The sequence below is a fragment of the Panthera leo genome, chromosome D2, assembly GCF_018350215.1.
Source record: "Panthera leo isolate Ple1 chromosome D2, P.leo_Ple1_pat1.1, whole genome shotgun sequence".
In the NCBI taxonomy this organism is placed as follows: Eukaryota; Metazoa; Chordata; class Mammalia; order Carnivora; family Felidae; genus Panthera; species Panthera leo.
Genome location: NC_056689.1, coordinates 33,136,295 through 33,157,943, shown reverse-complemented (window position 1 = coordinate 33,157,943; position 21,649 = coordinate 33,136,295). Strand labels below are relative to the sequence as shown.

Here is a 21,649-nt window from a genome sequence, read left to right as displayed (position 1 = left end):
TTTTGAAGTAAGTACTTTTAAGTTGTAAACATTTGAATAGCGTTGTAAGGTTTTCTCTGCTATTGATAAACTCAAGCTGGACTTTACATTTTGATATTGATGACTTTTTGACATTTGAGGACTTATCATTGACAGCCTAATCTCTAACAGCAAATGTGTAGATCATATCTATGTTGACACTTTTGATAGCTAAGTTCATGGAGACCTGGAAGAATATGCTTACTTTTGCTTTGGTGCTAAGGAGTAAATATAAGGGTGATAACACTCTGATAGACTCATGAAACATTTTTTTAATTTCACATCTAAATATTTTATTATGTATCTATTGAAGATAAAGATAATCAAAAAACCATTATCATACCTAAAAAAATTCATAATATTTCCATAATATCATGAAACATCTAGTGAGTGTTCAAATTTCCAATAGTAAGCAAATATTTTTTATTGCCCTTAATAACTGTTAAAGAACAAATCAAAATAAAGACATAGGTATAAAATAGAAGTCTGCTTAATTTGCCAGTTTGTTGATATGACACACACACAGTAACTCTGCCCAAAATCAAGGGATCGTCTTTATCCTCAGAATAGTTAAATTCACCTCATGGTTATATCAAAGACTTATATAAATACATATTTAGATTTTTTTTAAGTTTATTTGTTTTGAGAGAGAAACTGCATGCACGAGTGGGGGAGGGGCAGAGAGAGAGAGAATCCCAAGCAGGCTCCGAGCTGTCAGTGCAGGGCCTGATGTGGGGCTCAAACTCATAAACTGTGAGATCATGACCTGAGCCAAAACCAAGAGTGGGATGCTTAACTGACTGAGCCACTCAGTAGCCCAATAAATCTTTAGATTTGACTCTAGGTAAATAAAGTACATGGAGAATAAACATGAATCATTATTTACTTGCCTTAGTAGGTTAACCTAATATTTAAAACAAAAACTAATATTATTCCTACTTCATATATGATACACTTATTCAATCAAGAGAAGATTCAGCAATGGAATCACTTATTTAGTTAATATAGGTTGAAAGGAACATTTGTTTTGTCGATCACTCAATTTTTAATATCTATCAATAAAAGCACCTGCCTTCTTTAATAACTTATTTTTTCTTTTTCAGAGTTACTCATTTTCATCTTTGCTTTTTAAAACTACCTAACTAAATCTATTTATTTATGCTACAAGCATTTAACTGGGAGGTATTTAGATAAACCTGATGAGGTTTTGTTTTGTTTTATTTCTCCTTTTAGAAATTTTTTTTCTGGGTGCTTCCCAGTTAGTTTGTGAAGTTTGGAGCAATGCTGGTCATTCATTTCATATTTTCATAAATATGTCATTATTTCTTTCATATTTAAATATCTCAACCTTATTTTAATGAGACAAGGGTTGGAAGAGAAACCCTACCTTTTTTCTTATATAAGGCCTAACACCTCTCCCAGAAAATAATCATTAATAAACCTTGTAAAGTCCTGAATGTCCTATTTGATGCAAAATACTTGCAGAGTACTGTTTCTTTTGTATAGTCTACCATAAATGCTCTATTTATACACAAGCATGATTATTGTTTCTTTCCTGCATAGGAGCAAGCATTAAAAATATTATTACTCTAATATATTTATCATTTTTGTAACTTTATGTTTAGACTCCTCGGAGACAGAAAAAACTCTTTTGCCGTTATCATGATGGAAACCGGAATCCTAAATTCATTCTGGCCCCAGCTAAACAGGAGGATGAGTGGGACAAGCCTCGTATTATTCGCTTCCATGATATTATCTCTGATGCAGAAATTGAAATTGTCAAAGATCTAGCAAAACCAAGGGTAAGTAATTTTTTATCTTTTCTCCTTCTCAGTTTACTTTACCCATGTTATCAGTTTTGCCTTTGCAAGTTACAAATATGATAATTGATATGGCAATAATCCCACAGATAGTTTTAGATATTGTTGTCATAACATAATGGAGTTGTTAACTAGGCTCTATGCCAATTTTTCCTTAGTTATTAACACAAGTAGCAAACCCTGCATCTGGGTTTTAAGCACTTAATTATGAAAATCATAGATGAGATTTTTATTGACACTTAAATTTGTGTTTCAGTATCTTCCTGAAAAAGTTTTGTATGTATTTTCGGAACTTTAGTCTCATAGACTAATCAAAGACCAACTTTCTCCTATCTTCTATATTTTTATCTGAAAGAATACTTGAAGTATTTTTATTTCCCTTCTGGCACATTATTACTAGAAAGATATAATTGGGCACAGTCATCATGCTAATTTGAAATGAGGACATCATAGTTTTCTGAATTTAACTCACATAATTTATCTTAAGAAAAACAATTTAATGTAAATACAGTCCCATAAACTTATTGTTTAGCATAGAAATTCTTTTACGAGAATGGGAGAAACACTACCCTTTATGGTCTTGCCTTTTTCCCCACCAGCTTGTTCTCATTGAACAAGATCTCCATTTTATATCATTGATAGTAAAATACAAACTGCCCTCACTTTTATAAAGAGACTGTTACACAGGAGTTGGCAAATTTTTTCTATAAAGGTGCAGATAATAAATATATTTTAGGCTTTGCTGGCCATACCATCTGTCACAACTACTCAGGTTTGCCACTGTAGTGCGAAAGCAGCCATAGAAAATATATAAATGAGTGTGGCTATATTTCAATAAAACTTTGTTTCCAAAAGCAGGTGGCAGTCCATAGTTTGCAGATCCTTGTTATATTAAAAGATTTAATTATCTGGATTTCTGTACTGCAAAATAAACCTAAAGTCAGAATTTTTGTTGTTGTCAAATTTTATGATTCCAAATTGGTACTTTTTGTTTTTTTATCAAAGATTACATTTTAATGGGAAAGACTGGTCTAATATATATATTATATATATAATATATATATATAATATAATATATATATATATATCCAAGGGAATTCTTATCACTCTTTCATCATATTGTGCCAGTATTGTCTGAATTCCTATTTTCGTCCATTCTTTGTGGTCTATAAACCAAGTAAACCAAAACATCTTGGTAGAATATTGATTAAGAATGCATTTCAGCTTGGGGATCAAGTCATGTATCTCTGGGTTTGGAGACCTCAGTCTTCAAAGGGGATGCCTCAGTTGGATTATTTTAATAAAAAAATTCAAAGGCAATAAAAATTTTATTCTCTTTTGTTAACCTCCAAAATCACCCTCCATTTTTTTTTAAAGTTTAAAATCATTATCTTGGCTGTCATCAATTTCTTACTGTTTTTGTACATTTATGAGTTCTTTTCATCTACCTTTCTGTTAGGTCCCAAGATTATTTCACTGTATATGTGAAATATATGAACATATATATTGAAGGAAGGAAAGATAGATTTTGAAACAAATTTTGAACAACATTAACCTTTGCAGACAGTTGCATCACTAAAAAAATTAAAATAAGAGGTTTGAAATGGATCATTAACTGCAAATAGCCATTCTTATAACTATAAATTAGACTTCACATTTTAGAAATTTTTCTTTCCTCATAGTCCCATCATCCAACCATTGAAAGAAATTTAATTTCTAATCTCTTTTGTGTATCCTCCATTCATGCAAAGCAAAAACAAAATTTTTAAAATAACAAAAAAAAATCCAAAAACTAAAAAACTTCCAAGTCTCAAGGCTTAACACAAGATGACTGGAAGTCTATGGAGTTCTTTTCTATTTTCATTTTCCTTTGTAAAAATCCCAGAATTCTGACCGGTTGGATAAATGTGATTCCTTTTTTTTTGTTTTGTAATGCGACTATTTTGATGGTTGGCTTCACAGCTGAGGCGAGCCACCATTTCAAACCCAATAACAGGAGACTTGGAGACGGTACATTACAGAATTAGCAAAAGGTAAGAGATGTGTATGTTGCATATTTTGCCCTCTAATGAGTGTTTTGTACATCCTACAGGAATTATTCATTTAAGAGAAGTAGGTCATTTTCAGTCTCCAGCTCAAGTCACTGCCTATTTATATAAGCATGGGTAAAATGCTTTGTGTTTCACAGGTCTTTCCCTTTAACTAGAAGTTCTCTTTAATCTTTAATTGGTCTGTTATTTTTAGGGAATTAATATGCTTTGCATTTCTCTTCAGGTCAGGAATCCAATCTCCAGGAAATGGCTTGATACTTGTTTTCTGTTTCCTTTTTCTTGCCAAAGGGGAAAAAAAAAGAAAAAGAAGCAGCCTGGATTAATCTGGGAGTAGCCTTTGTTTATATAGTTCTCTCACATTCATAAATGCTACAGTGAATTCACATCATCCTTCATGGTGATTGTACTGGCATTTGTTCATTCATCTTGTGAAATACCATTGTCATTTTGAAGTAATCTGTATTCCTCCTGTTGGAGTTATTTTAAAAAACTTGCTGACTTGAAAGTTGGCAATGGAAAGAACAGAGTTATGCTTCTGATCTTAGTCTTCCAACTACTATTATTCATGAACTTAGTTGCCTTTTACTTCGCCAGAGAGGCTTAACTACAGTTTTATCTCAGTGAGAGTTTTAAAAAATAAATTTAAAGAGACTATTAACTATTCTTTTGTCACAATACTTAAAGGACATTAAACTTCTAGATCTGAGAAAGCTCCTGTGAAACCCAGTGCTATAAATCATTTACATACAGCTTCAAATGATTTAAAAAAAAAAAAAAGTGAAAGGACAATAAATCTACAACAAAAATATGTCAACCCATTTTCTCTTGATTTGGAAGTGGCTTTTCATTTATTGCCACCTTTCTAAATGTTTTTGCTGATTTGAAACCATTACCTACCATCCAGACCAATCTGAACTCTTCCAATCACCTGTGGCTTGGCAAAACAAAACCAACAAAAGCCCAAAATTGCCTGCTACGTTAGTAAGTCCTTGTCCTTTCTCTTTTTTTGTAGCTGAGCCGAGCTACAGTACATGACCCTGAGACTGGAAAATTGACCACAGCACAGTACAGAGTATCTAAGAGGTAAGGGAGTAATGGAGAGAATTTTAGTCTTATTTGGACTATTTTCTTTCTTGAGAATCTATTTTAATAAAACCCATGATATGGTTTCTAAGACCTAGGCTTTAAGCATGACAACTATGCCTGAATTTTCATGATAGATTAATAAACAGACATGGTTATGGGACAGTTAACAGAGATTTTCTAGAACTAACTTACTAGATTTCAAAATGCTTGCTGAGACTCCCCAAACTCCCCCTAAAATTGAGTAAGAGAAGTTCCCAAAGAACCATCATAGAAACAAGGCCTAATTTGGCTTCTGCAGTAAAAGCAAAGGTTTAAAAATCTCTAAGTCACCAGAATAGCTATAGGTATTGAGAAAGGGCATGCCTTGAAGGATTCCATAACAAATCTTTTTGAGTCAGTTGGTTTCAAATTCTTTGCTTTTACCAATGTTTAAAGAGAATTTACTTAAGTTATTAGCTGATAGACCACTGAAATAATTTTAACAATAGATTACTGTGTAACTAATGTATATAACTTAGAAGGAATCTGCAGAATAAGTGACATTGTTCCAACAGAATTCCTTTTCCATCTACTTATTTACAAAGGAGTTTTCTCAGCTCTCATGAAAATGAAAATAGAAATATATTAAGTTTGGTCTCATTCTAGAAATAAGTAATATTTATCCATGGTTATAATACCTAATTGAAAATAACGAAATAAGCTCCTTCCATCTCATTATATCAATTTATAAAAGTATTTTTGTTGTAGAGAAGTATAATGTAATAAAAGACTTCTAGGAATAGAAATGTATATCTCTAGGACAAGGCTTCTCAACCTCAGCATTATTGATGTTTCAGATCAGATAATTCTTTGTTGGTGGTGGTTGCCCTAAGCTTTGTACAAGCTTAGCTGCATCTCTGGCATCCACTAGAAGCCAGTAACACCCTTCATCCCAGTTGTGACAGTCAAAAATGTCTCCAGACATTGCCAAATATCCCTTGGTAGGCAAAATCCATCTCCCACCCCAAAGACTTCACCTCTCCACACATGTTGAAAGCCACTATTCAAAAATGGAATGAAAATGCAGTTCAAGAGGAAAAAAAAATTTTGAATATTATTGCTGTAAGTCATAGCAAAAGTACTATGAAGGCTGTCAGAATGCATTGTTTCCCTACTCTTTTTTGGGCAAAGCTCTATGTCTTTTGTATGGTAATAACCTTCAACATCCTCACACACATTTCCTGGTTTCCTAACTGTCTGCCCTATACTACCTGCCCCCCCTGCCCCAGGTAGAAGTCATGGAGAAAATTTAATCTCTGTGATATGTCAGGGAGATGAATAAATGGTAAGGATTTGCAGAAACTAATTTGGATAATGTTTTGATACATGATTTATAATGCTTCTGTGCATTGTAATTAACTCTAAATTTCAAGTTAAACTTCAGCTATTTTTCCATTCTATTACAGAATATTATGCATGTGTTGAAAAATAAACCCTTTATTTGTGGGGGTAAAAGAAAAAAATTAACCCATTAAAAATAATATTTTATCAAAGATTATTTTTTTATATGGTTTTAGGCATTTTTACTGTCCTAAGGCTTGTATCTAACTTCTCCAGATTTGGATGCTTTTAGGAAGCACATAAAATAAATTTTCATGAACTTAGTTCTTTGGAAGTCCTTTTTGGAAATTTTTTATATATACAATGGACCTTTTGAAGAAATAGCCAGCCCACAGAGTCATTGGACCCTTACCAATAAGGCAAAATAAATTATTCTTGGAAACTTTTTTTTCCTTAAGAACTAAATATTTCTAAACATTTTGAGCTTATTTTTTTAGTATTTTAATTTTATAGCTCTGAGAAGAATTTTATTGGATTTTTTTTAGAAAGACACAACCATACTTTATATTATATAAGGCAATAGAAGTCATTTAGCCAGCAGCATTAGAAGTTTTAGAAGACTAATACCAGAATAAATTCACCTAATCGCAACAAAGTGTGCAGAGAGTGTGTTTGTGTTCAAAATTACCTAGTAACAATAGAATTCCACAGCATAGTGATATTTATATTTACCCAAGGAAAATTGTTCAGCAAATCTTTTAAAAATAAAATATATATGTTGAGAGAGGCCGTAACTGTTAAAGAATTGGCTCCATAAAGTATCCTATACATTTCATATTTAACAAATAAAAAGTTTTTGTTATTTTAGGAATTCATTAGCTATGCTGAGACGTTTTCTACCCATCAATGTAAAAATCTGAATTTTGAAGATGCCTACAAGTGAAATAAATGTTTTCTGTTTCCTTCATACATTATACCTCTGAAAAAGGCATCTCAAATGCAAAGTAGAAGTATTTATGTGTACTGATGTCAGTTAATGTGGTTCCTTTTGCTGTGGGAACATCTGTATTTTGAATGGGTCAGAAAGGAATTTCAAATATCTGTATTTTGAGAAATTTCTCAGTGATTACATCATATTCTGAGGAAGGAAAATCTGTTCCAGCATCCTAGCAAATAGAATTTTATTTGGGTAAAGTATCTGTGGAAATCCATTACTGTTTATTTATTGACTTTCTGAACTTTTGGTAAGGCATCTCTGTCCTTTCCTATATTAGCCTTTCCGATATTTAAAAAAAAAAAAAATCCCAAACTAAAAATTTACTACAGCTTATTAATGGAAATGCTAATAATTTTGGCTGAATCAGAGAAATGGAATTTTAGTTTTGAAAAGGTAAACATTGAGTTACTGAAAAGGCAGTTTAGTTATGTGAGTTCATTAAGTCCAGTTAAAATAATATAAAGAGATTTGCAAATAAACAATCCACTTAGTGTAGTAGAAAAAGCTTCTTTGATTCTGGTGGGTTATTTTTGGAAGTGGTTTTCATTTTCTTACTCTCAAGTACAGATTTCCTACAATAATGACATTTTCTTATGCTTGAGATTTAATGTAAATAAGGAACAAATACAATATAAAAGCATATTAATATACTATAGAAGCAAATACAAATATATTTGAATAATTTCAGATATTTTTAAAATTGGAGTCCTTTTTTTTAAAAAATTTTTTTTTTTAACGTTTATTTATTTTTGAGACAGAGAGAGACAGAGCATGAATGGGGGAGGGGCAGAGAGAGAGGGAGACACAGAATCCGAAGCAGGCTCCAGGCTCTGAGCCATCAGCCCAGAGCCCGACGCGGGGCTCGAACTCACGGACCGCGAGATCATGACCTAAGCTGAAGTTGGACGTTTAACCCACTGAGCCACCCAGGCGCCCCAGAGTCCCTTTTAACAATGACATTACTCTCTTTTGGGTTGAACAGTGGTTCTCAGCTCAGATTAAAATAACTGAAATGGACAGATCTATAGTGTTATTTCATAATTGTCCCACTAAAAACCAAAGGGCTGGGATAAATTTCCAGTCTAGGTGATCAGCATTTCTTTGTTAACCATCAAGCGCTTACAGAGAGCAAAACTTTTTTTTTTTTTTAAAGACAAGTATTTTTTTTTTTTTTTTTTTTAGTGTTTATTTTTGAGAGACAGCCAATGGGGGAGGGGCCAGCAAGAGGGGGAGAGAGGATCTGAACCAGGGGTGGAACTCACGACCTGGGGGATCATGACCTGAGACAAAGTCAGCTGCTTAACTGACAAAGCCACCCAGGTGCCCCAAGAGCAAAACTTTTAATAATTCTTGTTTTTGCAAAAAATCACATAGTGGTTTTATATTAGCTATTTGTAAAATGTAAATTTTCACATGTGTTGAGTTAGAAGAAGGTAATGATACTATTCAAATTATACCACTCACATTTTCCTTTGGAACTTTGTAACATTCTCCAAAACCTCCAAAATGAATTTTTCTATTTACTGAACATGAGGTCCTTATTAATGTATTAGAAATATAGTAATGCAGTATGAGAATGTTGTTCCTTAATCAAATAGAGCATTCCAGTGACATTGTAAAATAGCATATATTAGAAGAATAACAAACACTTCTTAATAAAAAAAATTCATTAGAAAGGAAAAAATGTTGAAACATTACTCTGAATATACAACTTAGCTCTTGGGTTCCTGTGATTAAGACCAAAAGGAATATAGTTTGTGTTATCTAATTAGTAACAGAAAAAAGAAACACATATAAAATTATCTGGAGAAAGAAATAGGGTTTTCTCATGGCACTAAATTGTGTTGTACGGAAAAAACACTGTATAACTTAGTTGAAGTTTTCTTTTCTTCTTTTTTTAATGTTTATTTTTGAGAGAGAGAGAGAGAGAGCATGTAAGCAGGGGAAGGGCAGAGAGAGAGGGAGACAGTGGATCTGAGAGCTCAATGTGAGGCTTGAACCCATGAACGGGGAGATCGTGACCTGAGCTGGAGTTGGACACTTAACAGACTGAGCCACCCAACAATTTCAATTACAGTTGTACAAACAATAAAGAAATGTTCTTCAAATGATTTATCCTGTTACAGCAAATACTGTAACTTTATGTTCTAACTCTGTTGAAAAACACTGAGTACTTAGAAGAGAGAGCCTTGATTTCTTTTGATTTCATTTAGTCCAGGAATGACTTCCAGATTCTAAGGAATAGACAGTTAATATATAATATAGTATCATCGTCTTCACTGAATTTTTTGGTGGTGTTACAACAATCTAAATTCAGGGCTAATTTCTTAGAGTAGATGATAGGTCTATAATAATGTTGCTGAAGACAGATTAGCAGTTGGGGTCCAGATGAATAAGATGTTTTAAATGTATAGAGTTCTCATAGATGCTGGAGAGGATGTGGAGAAACGGGAACCCTCTTGCACTGTTGGTGGGAATGCAAATTGGTGCAGCCACTCTGGAAAACAGTGTGGAGGTTCCTCAGAAAATTAAAAATAGACCTACCCTATGACCCAGCAATAGCACTGCTAGGAATTTATCCAAGGGATACAGGAGTACTGATGCATGGGGGCACTTGTACCCCAATGTTTATAGCAGCACTCTCAACAATAGCCAAAATATGGAAAGAGCCTAAATGTCCATCAACTGATGAATGGATAAAGAAATTGTGGTTTATATACACAATGGAATACTACGTGGCAATGAGAAAAAATGAAATATGGCCTTTTGTAGCAACGTGGATGGAACTGGAGAGTGTGATGCTAAGTGCAATAAGCCATACAGAGAAAGACAGATACCATATGGTTTCACTCTTATGTGGATCCTGAGAAACGTAACAGAAACCCATGGGGGAGGGGAAGGAAAAAAAAAAAAAAAAAAGAGGTTAGAGTGGGAGAGAGCCAAAGCATAAGAGACTCTTAAAAACTGAGAACAAACGGAGGGTTGATGGGGGGTGGGAGGGAGGGCAGGGTGGGTGATGGGTATTGAGGAGGGCACCTTTTGGGATGAGCACTGGGTGTTGTATGGAAACCAATTTGACAATAAATTTCATGAAAAAAAATAAAAAAATAAAAATAAATGTATAGAGTTCTCCAGCTAAAGAAAATCCTATTATATTTTGGAGAGGTTTTCATATGAAAGTCAAATTAAGTGAAATAACATGCATAAGTAGAACTTATTTCCCACTCTAGTGACTATAAGAGAACCACAATTAAGATAACAGTTTATTTTTTTTTATGTTTATCTGAGAGAGCATGCAGGAGGGACAGAGAGAGAGGGAGAGAGCAAGAATCCCAAGCAGGCTCCACACTGCCAGCACAGAGCCTGACGCTGGGCTCAAACTCAAGAACTGTGAGACCATGACCTGAGAGCAAAGGTTGGACACATAACCAACCAAGCCACCCAAGTGCCCCAACAGTTTATTTTTTTTAACCTGTAATCAGTCATTAATGACTTTAACTGCTAAGCCTCAGACCTTCTGTTCATATCATTTATAGTATAACAAGTGCAATTTAAATTTTTTTAAAAATCTAAACAATTAAAATATTTTCCTTCTAGGATTAGCAAAAATTAAAAAGATTGATTCTGGCAAGGATTTTCTGAAATGGGCACTCGTAGCATACGTTAGGAGTATAAATCACTTTTTTGGAGAACAATATGACATCATTTATCAAAATGTGAAAGTCATCTAGGAGTTCCACATCTAGGAGTTTAACCTACGGAGATATTCCCACAAGTATGCAAAGATATACAAAAATTTTCATTATACTATTGTTTGTAATAGATAAAAAGTAGAAATAATCTTATTTAACCAGTGCTTTATTGACAGACCTTCATGGTCATTTTGGAAGTAAAGATGGTTTATTTTAAAAAGAAAGGCAGTAGTTAAAAGCACTGTGGAATGGGAATGTAAAATGATATATTTACTATGGAAGAGTCTGGTATTTCCTCAAAAAGTTAAACATAGGATTACTATATGAACCAGAAATTCCACTGCTAGGTATATACCCAAAAGAATTGAAAGGAGGGACTCAAACATATACTTGTACAACCGTGTTCATAACAGCATTGTTCACAATAGCCAAAAGTTGTAAGCAACCCAGGTGTTCATTCATGGATGAATAGATAAATGTTATATATTCATATGATAGAATATTATTCAAAAAGAATGAAATTCCAATACATGCAACAACATGGATGAATCTTGAGAATGAATAAATGAAAACAAGTAAGTGAAATAACACACAAAAGGACAAATATTATGTGATTTTACTTACAGTAAGTACCTAGAATAGAAAAATTCATACAGACAGAAAGTGGATTAGAGGTTACCAGGGCCTGGGAGGAGAGGGAAATGGCAAATTATTGTTTAATGGGTACAGAGTTTCAGTTGGGATGATGAGAAAGTTCTGGAAATAGTGATGATGGTTGCACAACTTTGTGAATGTATTTAACACCACTGAATTACACACTTAAAAATGGGTAAAATGGTAATTCTTATGTATTTTTTAAACCACATATATACAATTTTATATATATATATATATATATATATATATATATATATATATATTTTTTTTTTTTTTTTTTTTTTTTTTTTTTTTAACTGAGGTTGTGCTATATGTACTGACTTGGAAAGATGTCAGAAGTATTTTCGGTGGCAGGGAGAAGTATATGCGTATATTGATACGGAGATGGGAGGGTTGGTAGATTCCTAGTTTTTAAAAAATTATCTCTGTACATTTGTTTATATACAGAGGGAAATGTTGAGGATATATAGCTATTTATTAGTAGTGTTTACCTGTGAGGAATGGGACTAGGAAAGGAACTTCATATACTTTTGTATTGTTTGAAATTTTTATAAGTATTTTTTTTTTAATGTTTGTTTATATTTGAGAGAGACAGACAGACAGTGCATGAACAGGAGAGGGGCAGAGAGAGAGAGATGGAGACAGAATCTGAAGCAGGCTCCAGGTTCTGAGCTGTCAGCATAGAGCCCGATGCAGGGCTCGAACTCACAAGCCGTGAGATCATGTCCTGAACCAAAGTCGGACATTCAACTGACTGAGCCACCCAGGCGCCCCAAGTATTTCTTTTTTTAAGTAGCTTTATTGAGATATATACATACCATACAGTTCATCCATTGAAAGTGTACAATTTAGTGGCTTTTAGTATATTCAGAGAGTTGTGCCTCCATCGCCATAATCAATTTTAGAACATTTTCATTACCTGAAAGAGAAATTCTGTACTCCTTAGCAGTAACTACTCAATCATCAATTCACCCCCCTCTAAGCCTAGTCCTAGGTGACCACTAATCTACTTTCTGTTTTTATGGATTTGCCTGTTCTGGAATGAAATCATATAATATGGGGCCTTTTGTATCTGGCTTCTTTCACTTACCATGTTTGTAAGGTTCATTCATGTTGATGTATGTATCTGCATTTCATTCCTTTTCATGGCTGAGCAATATCCCATTGTATGGATATACCACATTTTATCTATTTTATTCATCCATTGATAGTGGCGTTGTTTCTACTTTTTGGCTAATATGGATATTGCTGCTCTGAAAATTCATGTACAAGTTTTTATGTGAATGTAAGTTTAAATTTCTCTTGGGTATAGACTTAGGAGTAAAATTGCTAGGTCATATGGTATCTCTATATTTAACCATTTGAGGAACTGCCAAACTTTTCCAAAGTGGCAGCACCATTTTACAATCCAACCAGCAATGTATGGGGCATTCCAGTTTCTTCACATCCTCACCAACGCTTGTTATTATCTTTTTGATGGTTATGGCCCTCCTAGTGGGTGTGATATGCTATCTCACTGTGGTTTTGATTTGGATTTCCCAGTGGCTGATGATGTTGAGCATCTCTTTATTGGCTGCTTATTGGCCATTTGTACATTTTCTTTGGAGACTGTCCATTCAGATCCATTGCACATTTTGGTATTGAGTTATTTGTCTTTTATTTAGTGGTAATAGTTCTTTATAGATTATAGACTCAAGTCCTTATCAGACTTTTGATTTGCAGAAATTTTCTTCCATTCTGTGAGTTGTCTTTTCACCTTATTGATGGTGTCCAATGAAGCACAAAAATTTTTTTATTTTGATGCTATCCAGTTTACCTATTGTTTTGTTGTTGCTTATAGTTCTTTTTTGAGAGAGAGGGGGAGAGAAAATCCCAGGGAGGCCCCACATTCAGCACAGAGTGTGTGGGGCTTGATCCCACGACTGTGAGATCATGACCTGAGCTGAAATCAAGAGTCGGATGCTTAACTGATTGAGCCACCCAGGCTCCCCTATTATTACTTGTTCTTCTGATGTCATAGCTAAACCAGTGTCTAATACAAGGTCACAAAGATTTACACTTGTATTTTTTTTTCTAAGAGTTTTATAATTTTACTTCTACATTTAGGTCTTTAATCCCTTTTGAGGAGATATATATATATATATATATATATATATATATATATATATATATATACATACACACACACACACACACACACCCCGTAGGGAAGTAGGGAGTCCAATTTCTTTCTTTCACATGTGGTTATCCAGTGTCCTTGGACTATTTGTTGAATATAACCATTTCTTGCTTTTATAATTTTAAAAGTGTAAAGTGAAAGTTTGGAATGGTAATTTGCTAGAATAGCAAGAGTGAAGGCGTTCTTGGTAGCAGGAGACTTCAGGCTGAAGAGTAAGCATTGTCAAAGAAAAGATTAAAGATAAAGAGGCAGTGATTGATAGAATGAGGCCTGTGGAGTTAGAAAGGGTAGGTTCAAAAACATAGATAAAAGATCCAGCCTCTGTAAGACTGAAGGACAATACTTCTACCAGAATATAAGAGAAAAGGTAAGAATAGATGCTTGTGGTTGCAGGGACGGAAGTTGAAGGTAATAGAAGTAGGAGACAGGTTCTCTGTGGGTGATAGGATGGGACAGGAACAATTATCAGGATGCATCTAGTTTAAAATTTTAAGAGAATATTTACCAATCTTGTGTTGCAGTTAGCTATAAAAATCAAGTCAGTAGTTTGTTGCTTATAAAGTTCAAAAATCTGTCAAATTGTTGCCAGCCAAAACGATAGCTACACCAACATACCAGATTAGTTCCTGGTTCTCCTAGCAATTCAATCAGAATTGGGAGAAATAAGTTCTTAATATATGTATCAGCTATACCCTTTATAATAATAAAATTCTTGGATCCTTCCTTTTCCTGCTCTGCTGAGGAATTCTACTCAGCCAGTCCCTATAAATTTGTAAGAGATCACGAGACAAATAATTATGGTAAAATTGAATAAATCTTGGATTAGTTCTTTTTTTTTTTTAATGTTTTAATTTATTTTTGAGACAGAGACAGAGCATGAGCAGGGGAGGGGCAGAGAGAGAGGGAGACACAGAATCTGAAGCAGGCTCCAGGCTCTGAACTGTTAGCACAGAGCCTGATGCAGGGCTTGAACTCATGGACTGTGAGATCATGACCTGAGCTGAAGTTGGACGCTCAACCGACTGAGCCACCCAGGCGCCAGTCTTGGATTAGTTCTAAGAAATCTCCAGGATTCATTTATTCATTCAGCAGAAATAAATTGAGATCTGCTATGTGCCAGACACTGTAATAGGTTCTGCAGATATAGTAGGGAGCAAAACCAGGCAGACTTTATATGTATTTCGGACTAGTAGTTGAAAGAAGACATCTTAAACAACAAATTAATATATAATTACTGTGATAAATTATACAAAGTAAGAATATATGGTACTATAAAAACATTAGGGGCAGCTGCCTTCTCCACTTCCAGGTGCATGGAAGTAGCCTCCCCCTGATGTACTTTAGCTGCAGGCAGTTGCTAGCTCCGAGATTAATGATTTTGGGGGGGACAGCTGCCACCACCCTCCACCCTCCCAACCAAGGGTGATTCCCATAGTAGCATCTGGCAGGTGCCCACCAAAATCAGTGTGGTCCTGTTATATATCAAAAGTACCACAACCTTGATTGCTTTTGCGAAGAGCATTTTATTTCCTTACATCAAAGAAAATGTTAAGTTACCTGCAGACAAAAATACTTATTCATTCTTGGAAAGAAGAAGAGTGCCGGAGGACCTCAGTCTTTTGAGGTAACAGGCTGAAGAGGATTCCCATCAGGATGAGGTGTTTTTGACCTCTGCAACATCTGGGAATAGGGTGGATGATCTGCAGTAGATGACCCAGGCTGTGGCAGATAATGTGTGCTGGCAGATGTCTCTGCATGGAAAGACCATGGTACTGACAAGTGCACGTCTTCATGTAGAAGGCAGCATTTTATAGCTGGGAGAATGAAAGCAGCATTCTTTGAAGATGTAGTTCCAGCAGTTAGGAAATGGAGAGAAGCTGGAATGAAGGTGTATATTCTTCAGAGAGCATAGAGACATAGAAATTATGACTAGTACATTTTACAGAGGAAGATATTCTTGAGCCTGTTGATAGTTACTTTGATGCCAAGGTTGGGCAGAAAGTGGAGAGTGAGAGTTATTGAAAGACTGCAAGTAGAATTGAATGCTCAGTCAACAACAACCTGTTTTTGACACGTTACTGTGGAGGCTAGTGCTGCTGAGGAAGTAGACTTGCATGTAGCTGTGGGGGTGAGACATGGCTAAGTGGGGTTAAGAAATGATGAAAAGCCTATAGCCTCATCAAATCATTCAGCAAATTGTTTGTCTTCTTCAATCTAGGAAAAGATTTCTAAGGAAGACAAACTGTTTCTCATAGTTTGTCCCTGTAGTCTCATTTTATTTTAATGGTAAAAGTAGCTTACTTTAAAAATACATATATACACATGTGCAAATATGTATGTGCTCAAATTACCTTCTACAGATACATGAGTGATAAAACTCTCCATTCAGTGAAATGAAACATTTTAAAATCTATTATATGTAAAAATTGCTTGAAACTATAACACTAACCACTACTGAGGATAAAGTATAGTCAATAGAAAAAACTAACAGATCAAATGTGTCATGTATCAGGTCATATACCAAAATGGAGAGCCAGTTTTGAGCAATGTTTTATTTTTTTTTATTTTTATTTTTATTTTTTTTTTTTCAACGTTTTTTATTTATTTTTGGGACAGAGAGAGACAGACCATGAACGGGGGAGGGGCAGAGAGAGACGGAGACACAGAATCGGAAACAGGCTCCAGGCTCTGAGCCATCAGCCCAGAGCCTGATGCGGGGCTCGAACTCACGGACCGCGAGATCGTGACCTGGCTGAAGTCGGACGCTTAACCGACTGCGCCATCCAGGCGCCCCTTGAGCAATGTTTTAGAAGCTTTGCTATTTTAAAATCTGAAAGTGTTTTAAAGTCATATATTTAAAAAAATTTTTTTAATGTTTATGTAGTTTTGAGAGAGAGAGAAAGAGAGAGACAGTGTGAGCGAGAGAGGGGCAGAGAGAGGGAGACACAGAATCCAAAGCAGGCTCCAGGCTCTGAACTGTCAGCACAGAGCCAGGCATGGGGCTCAAACTCATGAACCACTAGATCATGACCTGAGCCAAAGTTGGACGCTCAGCCAACTGAGCCACCCAGGGGACCCTCAAAGTCTTATTTTTAAAAATAAAAAATTGCCTGTGTTTAATTGTGAGAGAATAAAATTTAGTACAACAGCTACATTTCTCAATATGTGCTTACCTATATACAAAAGACAAAGATAGTTGCCTGTGCTCCACTAGAGGGCAAAATTAGAAAACTCACTTTAGTCTTAAACAAGAGAGTGTATGTTACTTAAGAAGAAACTTGCTAATCATTGTGGGATCCACAGTGATCCACAGCTAATCATTGTGGGGATCCCATTGTGGGATTTCATTTCATGATTATCAATGAAAAAGGTGGATTAATGTAATAGCTAAAAAAGAGATGTGGTTCTTAATGTTTCAAAAAACAGTTCTAATCCTGTCAATTGTGGTCATTCTAGATTTTATAGCTGCCTTTCTGACAGTATCTTAGCACAGTTTGAGAAAGTATATTATTATTATTTACTATCTTTAAAATGAACTTACTGAAATCAATCTGTCAGATCAAGAAGAATTCTATATATTTTCTTTTGAAATGGGTATGAGAAATGTAAATTTTATAACAGTATTATTTATCCTGGTTCAGTTCTTATAGCCTGTCATGTCTATTTAATGTTGTGATTAGTAAAAAAAACAAAACAAAACTTCTTTGTCCTTTTTTGTCCTATTCCTCTTACTAAAATAAAAAATAAGCAGTTTGACAGGAAGGGGTGAAGGAAAGCTTCTCTGAAGAAGAGATGACTAAATTGATAATCCAAAGCCTTATCTTTACAAAATGAAAAAGAAAAATATTTGTGGCAGAGAGAAGAGCATGTGCACTAGCCTTGGGGCTTGCTGGAACATGTTCTTGAAGAAGTGATGCTGCGGTACCTGAAGAGAGACCGAATATAGTAGTAGAAGTTCTAAGGGAGACTAAGACCGAGCAACCAGAGAGACTGAAGGAATCCTGAAGAATGAGTGAGTGAGGAGGAGTTTCAAGGATGAACATACAGCTGTTACTAGAATGGCAAATAGGATGAAAATTGGAAACATTTTGTTAGATTTAGTAGCACAGTAGTTATGGGTGATATTAGCCAGAGCAGTTTTGGTGGAGTGATAGGGACTGAGGCAAGGTTGGAATGGATTAAGAAATGAAGAGTTGGGTGCTTGGCTGGCTCAGTGGTAGAGCATGCAGCTCTTTATCTAAGGGTTGTGAGCTTGAGCCCCCATATTGGGTGTAGAGATTACTTCGAAGTAGAATCTTAATAAAAAAAAAAAAAAGTCTGTGGAAAAAGGGGACTTAAAGAGGGAGGAGAAAGAGATTGGTAGCTGGAGCAAGACAGAGAGTTAAAGGAAGGAACTTTATCTGTTTGTCTATCTATTTATTTATGGAAAAGACATAAGCCCAGTTAAAAGCTGTGGGAGGAATTGAGAAGAAAAAGTTGATCATTTAAGAGAGAAAAGGTCTAATCAATGAATTATGCTTCCTAAAATGTCAGAAAATAATAGAATTTAAGACAGGGAATTAACCTTATAATGGAGAGAAATCTCTTTGGAACTGGAAGGGAGGAACTAGATGAACTAAAAGGAACAGATAGATGCAAATGTATGTAGATTGTATGGTTTCTTTTTTCTCTTAGGTAGGAGATATGTACTGAGAGAAGGGGGAAATTGGGTGGGTTGGGATTCAGAGTAGAAAAAAGGAGGAAGAGTAAGGGCCCATTTGAAGTTGGTGTTCATGAATTTTCAGGGAATACATATTTGCCCTATTTCATGACTTTATTTAGTAGGGTTTGGTGACACAGGCGTAAGCTCAGAGAAAAAATTTCATTAAGGATAGTATTTTTGCCAATTTAATTTAGGGATTTAGCAACAATGTTGATGAAATGTGGAGTGAGAGATTGATGAGAGAAGTAAAGGAAAAAGGCTGATAGACCAGGAAAAATTATATATAAAGGAGATAGTTTAATTTGGGAGTACCTTTTTTTATTTAGCTATAGTTCCCATACCATAAAATTCACTCCTTTAAATAAGTGTATAATTCAGTGGTTTTTAGTCTTTTTAGTTGTGCAACCATCACCATTATCTAATTTTCAAACATTTCCATCACCTCAGAAAGAAAGCCTGTACTTACTAACAGTCACTCTGAATGGGAACATCCTCCCTCGCCTGGAAAACCACTAATCTACTTTCTGTATCTGTTGATTTGCTCATTCGGATATTTCATATAAATGGAATCATAATATGTGGCCTTGTGTATCTTGCTTGACATACTGTTTTCAAGGTTCAACCATGTTGTGGCATGTTACCAGTCCTTCATTCCTTTTCATGGCACAATAATTGAGCATATGGATAGATCACATTTATGTATCCGCTCATCAGTTGATGAATATTTGGATTATTTCCATTTTGGTCATTATTAATAATGCTGCTATGAATCTTTATGTACAAGTTTTTGTATGAACATATGTTTTAATTTCTCTTGGATATGTACCTGGGAGTGGAATTGCTGGGTCATGTGATAACTGTATGTTTAACAATTTGAGGAACTGCCAGACTGTTTTCCAAAGTGGTTGTACCATTTTACATTCCTACCAGCAATGTATGAGGGTTCTGATTTCTTTACATTCTCACCATCACTTGTTATTGTCCATCTATCTGTTTTTATTATAGTCATCTTACTGGGTGTGTTTGGATACCTTTAAAAAACTTATTATTTATTTTTAATTTTTTTAATGTTTATTTTTCAGAGAGACAGTGTGAGCAAGGGAGGGGCAGAAAGAGAGGGAGGCACAGAATCCAGAGCAGGCTCCAGGCTCTGAGCTGTCAGCACAGAGCCCAATGCGGGGCTCGAACCATGAGCTGTGAGATTGTGACCTGAGCTGAAGTCAGAGGCTTAACTGACTGAGCCACCCAGGCACCCCAAAACTTACTGTTATTTATGCAAGTAATATAAAGAAGTAATATAATGAATTAAAAAAATGAGGGGCGCCTGGGTGGCTCAATCAGTTAAGTGGCTGACTCTTGATTTCAGCTCAGGTCATGATCTCCTGGTTCGTGAGTTTGAGCCCTATGTAGGGCTCTGCACTGACAATGTGGAGCCTGCTTGAGATCCCCTCTCTCTCTCTCTCTCTCTGCCTCACCCCTGCTAACTCTGTGTCTCTCTCTCAAAAATAAAAAAAAATGAATTTTTTTCTCATAAAATATTTACATTATATATATCAGGCTAAAAACCCTACGACCTCCACCTCAGTCAGTTCCTATACCTTATCTGGGAAGAAAAACTGTTTTCAGTTTGGTATGTATTTTTTCAGAATTTTTAAAAATTCTGAATGTAGATAGCTTACATTACATGAATCCAACTGTTTTCTTACATTAATCCAACTGTTTTCAAAGAAAACTCTATAATAAATGAGATTAGTTTTTTCTTTTCCAACCTTTAACTGTGAAATATAGCATTTTTAAAGGTTTATTTATTTATTTTGAGGCGGGGGGAGGGGAAGAGAGTGGGAGAGAGAGAATCCCAAGCAGGCTCCGTGCTGTCAGTGCAGAGCCCAACATGGGGCTTGATCCCACAAACATGAGACCATGACCTGAGCCAAAACCAAGAGTCGGATGCTTCACTGACTGAGCCACCCAGGCACCCCTAACATGTAGCATTAAAAAAAAAAAATTACAACATTCTTTAGTAAAAATCACATCAAACAAGCCAACTAAATGCCTATAGGTAAAGGCTTATTATCCCATATATTATGACTTTTAAAATGATGGCTCTTAGTCTTTACTTATTGAAACATTATAAGTAAAACTAATATTTTCTTCTTGTTAGTGCCTGGCTCTCTGGCTATGAAAACCCTGTGGTGTCTCGGATTAATATGAGAATACAAGATCTAACAGGACTAGATGTTTCCACAGCAGAGGAGTTACAGGTAGGTAATCACATTATCCTTAAACTATATGCTATCACATTATTTCTTTACACTTTTTCAAACAATGCTTTAGATGAGATTTCCTAACACTGTGCAGGCACTCTACAGGTATTGCAGGATAATTTGGGACCAAAAAAGTGAATATGCAAGCTGAGATCATGCAAAGTGGTCTTAATCAATGGCAAAAATTATGAATATCTGTGATTTCCAAAATTGTTTACAAAATTAAAAACTCTTATTGTTAAGTATAACTTAACAATAAAATTAAGTATAACAACAATAAATTAAAAACTCTTATTGTTAAGTATAATTTTATAGGGGAATGAACAATATGTAACAATATTTATTAAGCACACTACAAGTTTTTTTCATTCCTAAGCCTGTCAGGTGACCAGGCTTTTTTAAAAATTTTTTTTTAACATTGATTTATTTCTGAGAGACAGAGCATGAGCAGGGGAGGGGCAGAGAGAGGGAGACACAGAATCCAAAGCAGGCTCCAGGCTCTGCACTGTCAGCACAGAGCCTGATGGGGGCTCAAACCCACAAGTGGTGAGATCAGGACCTGAGCTGAAGTCAGACACTCAACTGACTGAGCCACCCAGGCGCCCCTCTTTTTTTTTTTAATGTATTTTTTGTCTTTTCTATTGAGATATAATTTACATACCATAAAATTTACCCTAGTTTTATTATATGCACGTGGTTATGCAACCATCACCACTATCTAATTGCAAGAACATTTTCATCACTTCAAAAAGTTTTAGTATTCACTCCTCATTCCCTTTCCCTAATGCCCCTGGCAACCACTAATCTACTTTCTGTGTGTGAATTTGCCTAGATATTTCATATCTAGATATTTTATATAAATT

General features: G+C 35.0%; 1 protein-coding gene and 1 pseudogene across 4 annotated transcripts in view; both read left to right on the top strand.

The window, feature by feature from the left end:
- The window catches only part of P4HA1 (prolyl 4-hydroxylase subunit alpha 1), an 89,449-nt gene that overhangs the window by 46,857 nt on the left and 20,943 nt on the right, over positions 1–21,649 (top strand). For 3 of the 4 annotated variants that reach the window (XM_042908427.1, XM_042908430.1, XM_042908429.1), the window contains exons 8-10: positions 1,644–1,820; positions 4,902–4,972; positions 20,684–20,783. In XM_042908427.1, coding sequence (XP_042764361.1) covers positions 1,644–1,820; positions 4,902–4,972; positions 20,684–20,783 — 348 coding nt within the window. Of the gene's footprint in view, positions 1–1,643; positions 1,821–3,800; positions 3,872–4,901; positions 4,973–20,683; positions 20,784–21,649 lie in introns of all 4 variants that reach the window. The other variant, XM_042908428.1, reaches the window with a different exon arrangement.
- Positions 15,298–16,052, top strand: LOC122202638 (annotated as a pseudogene).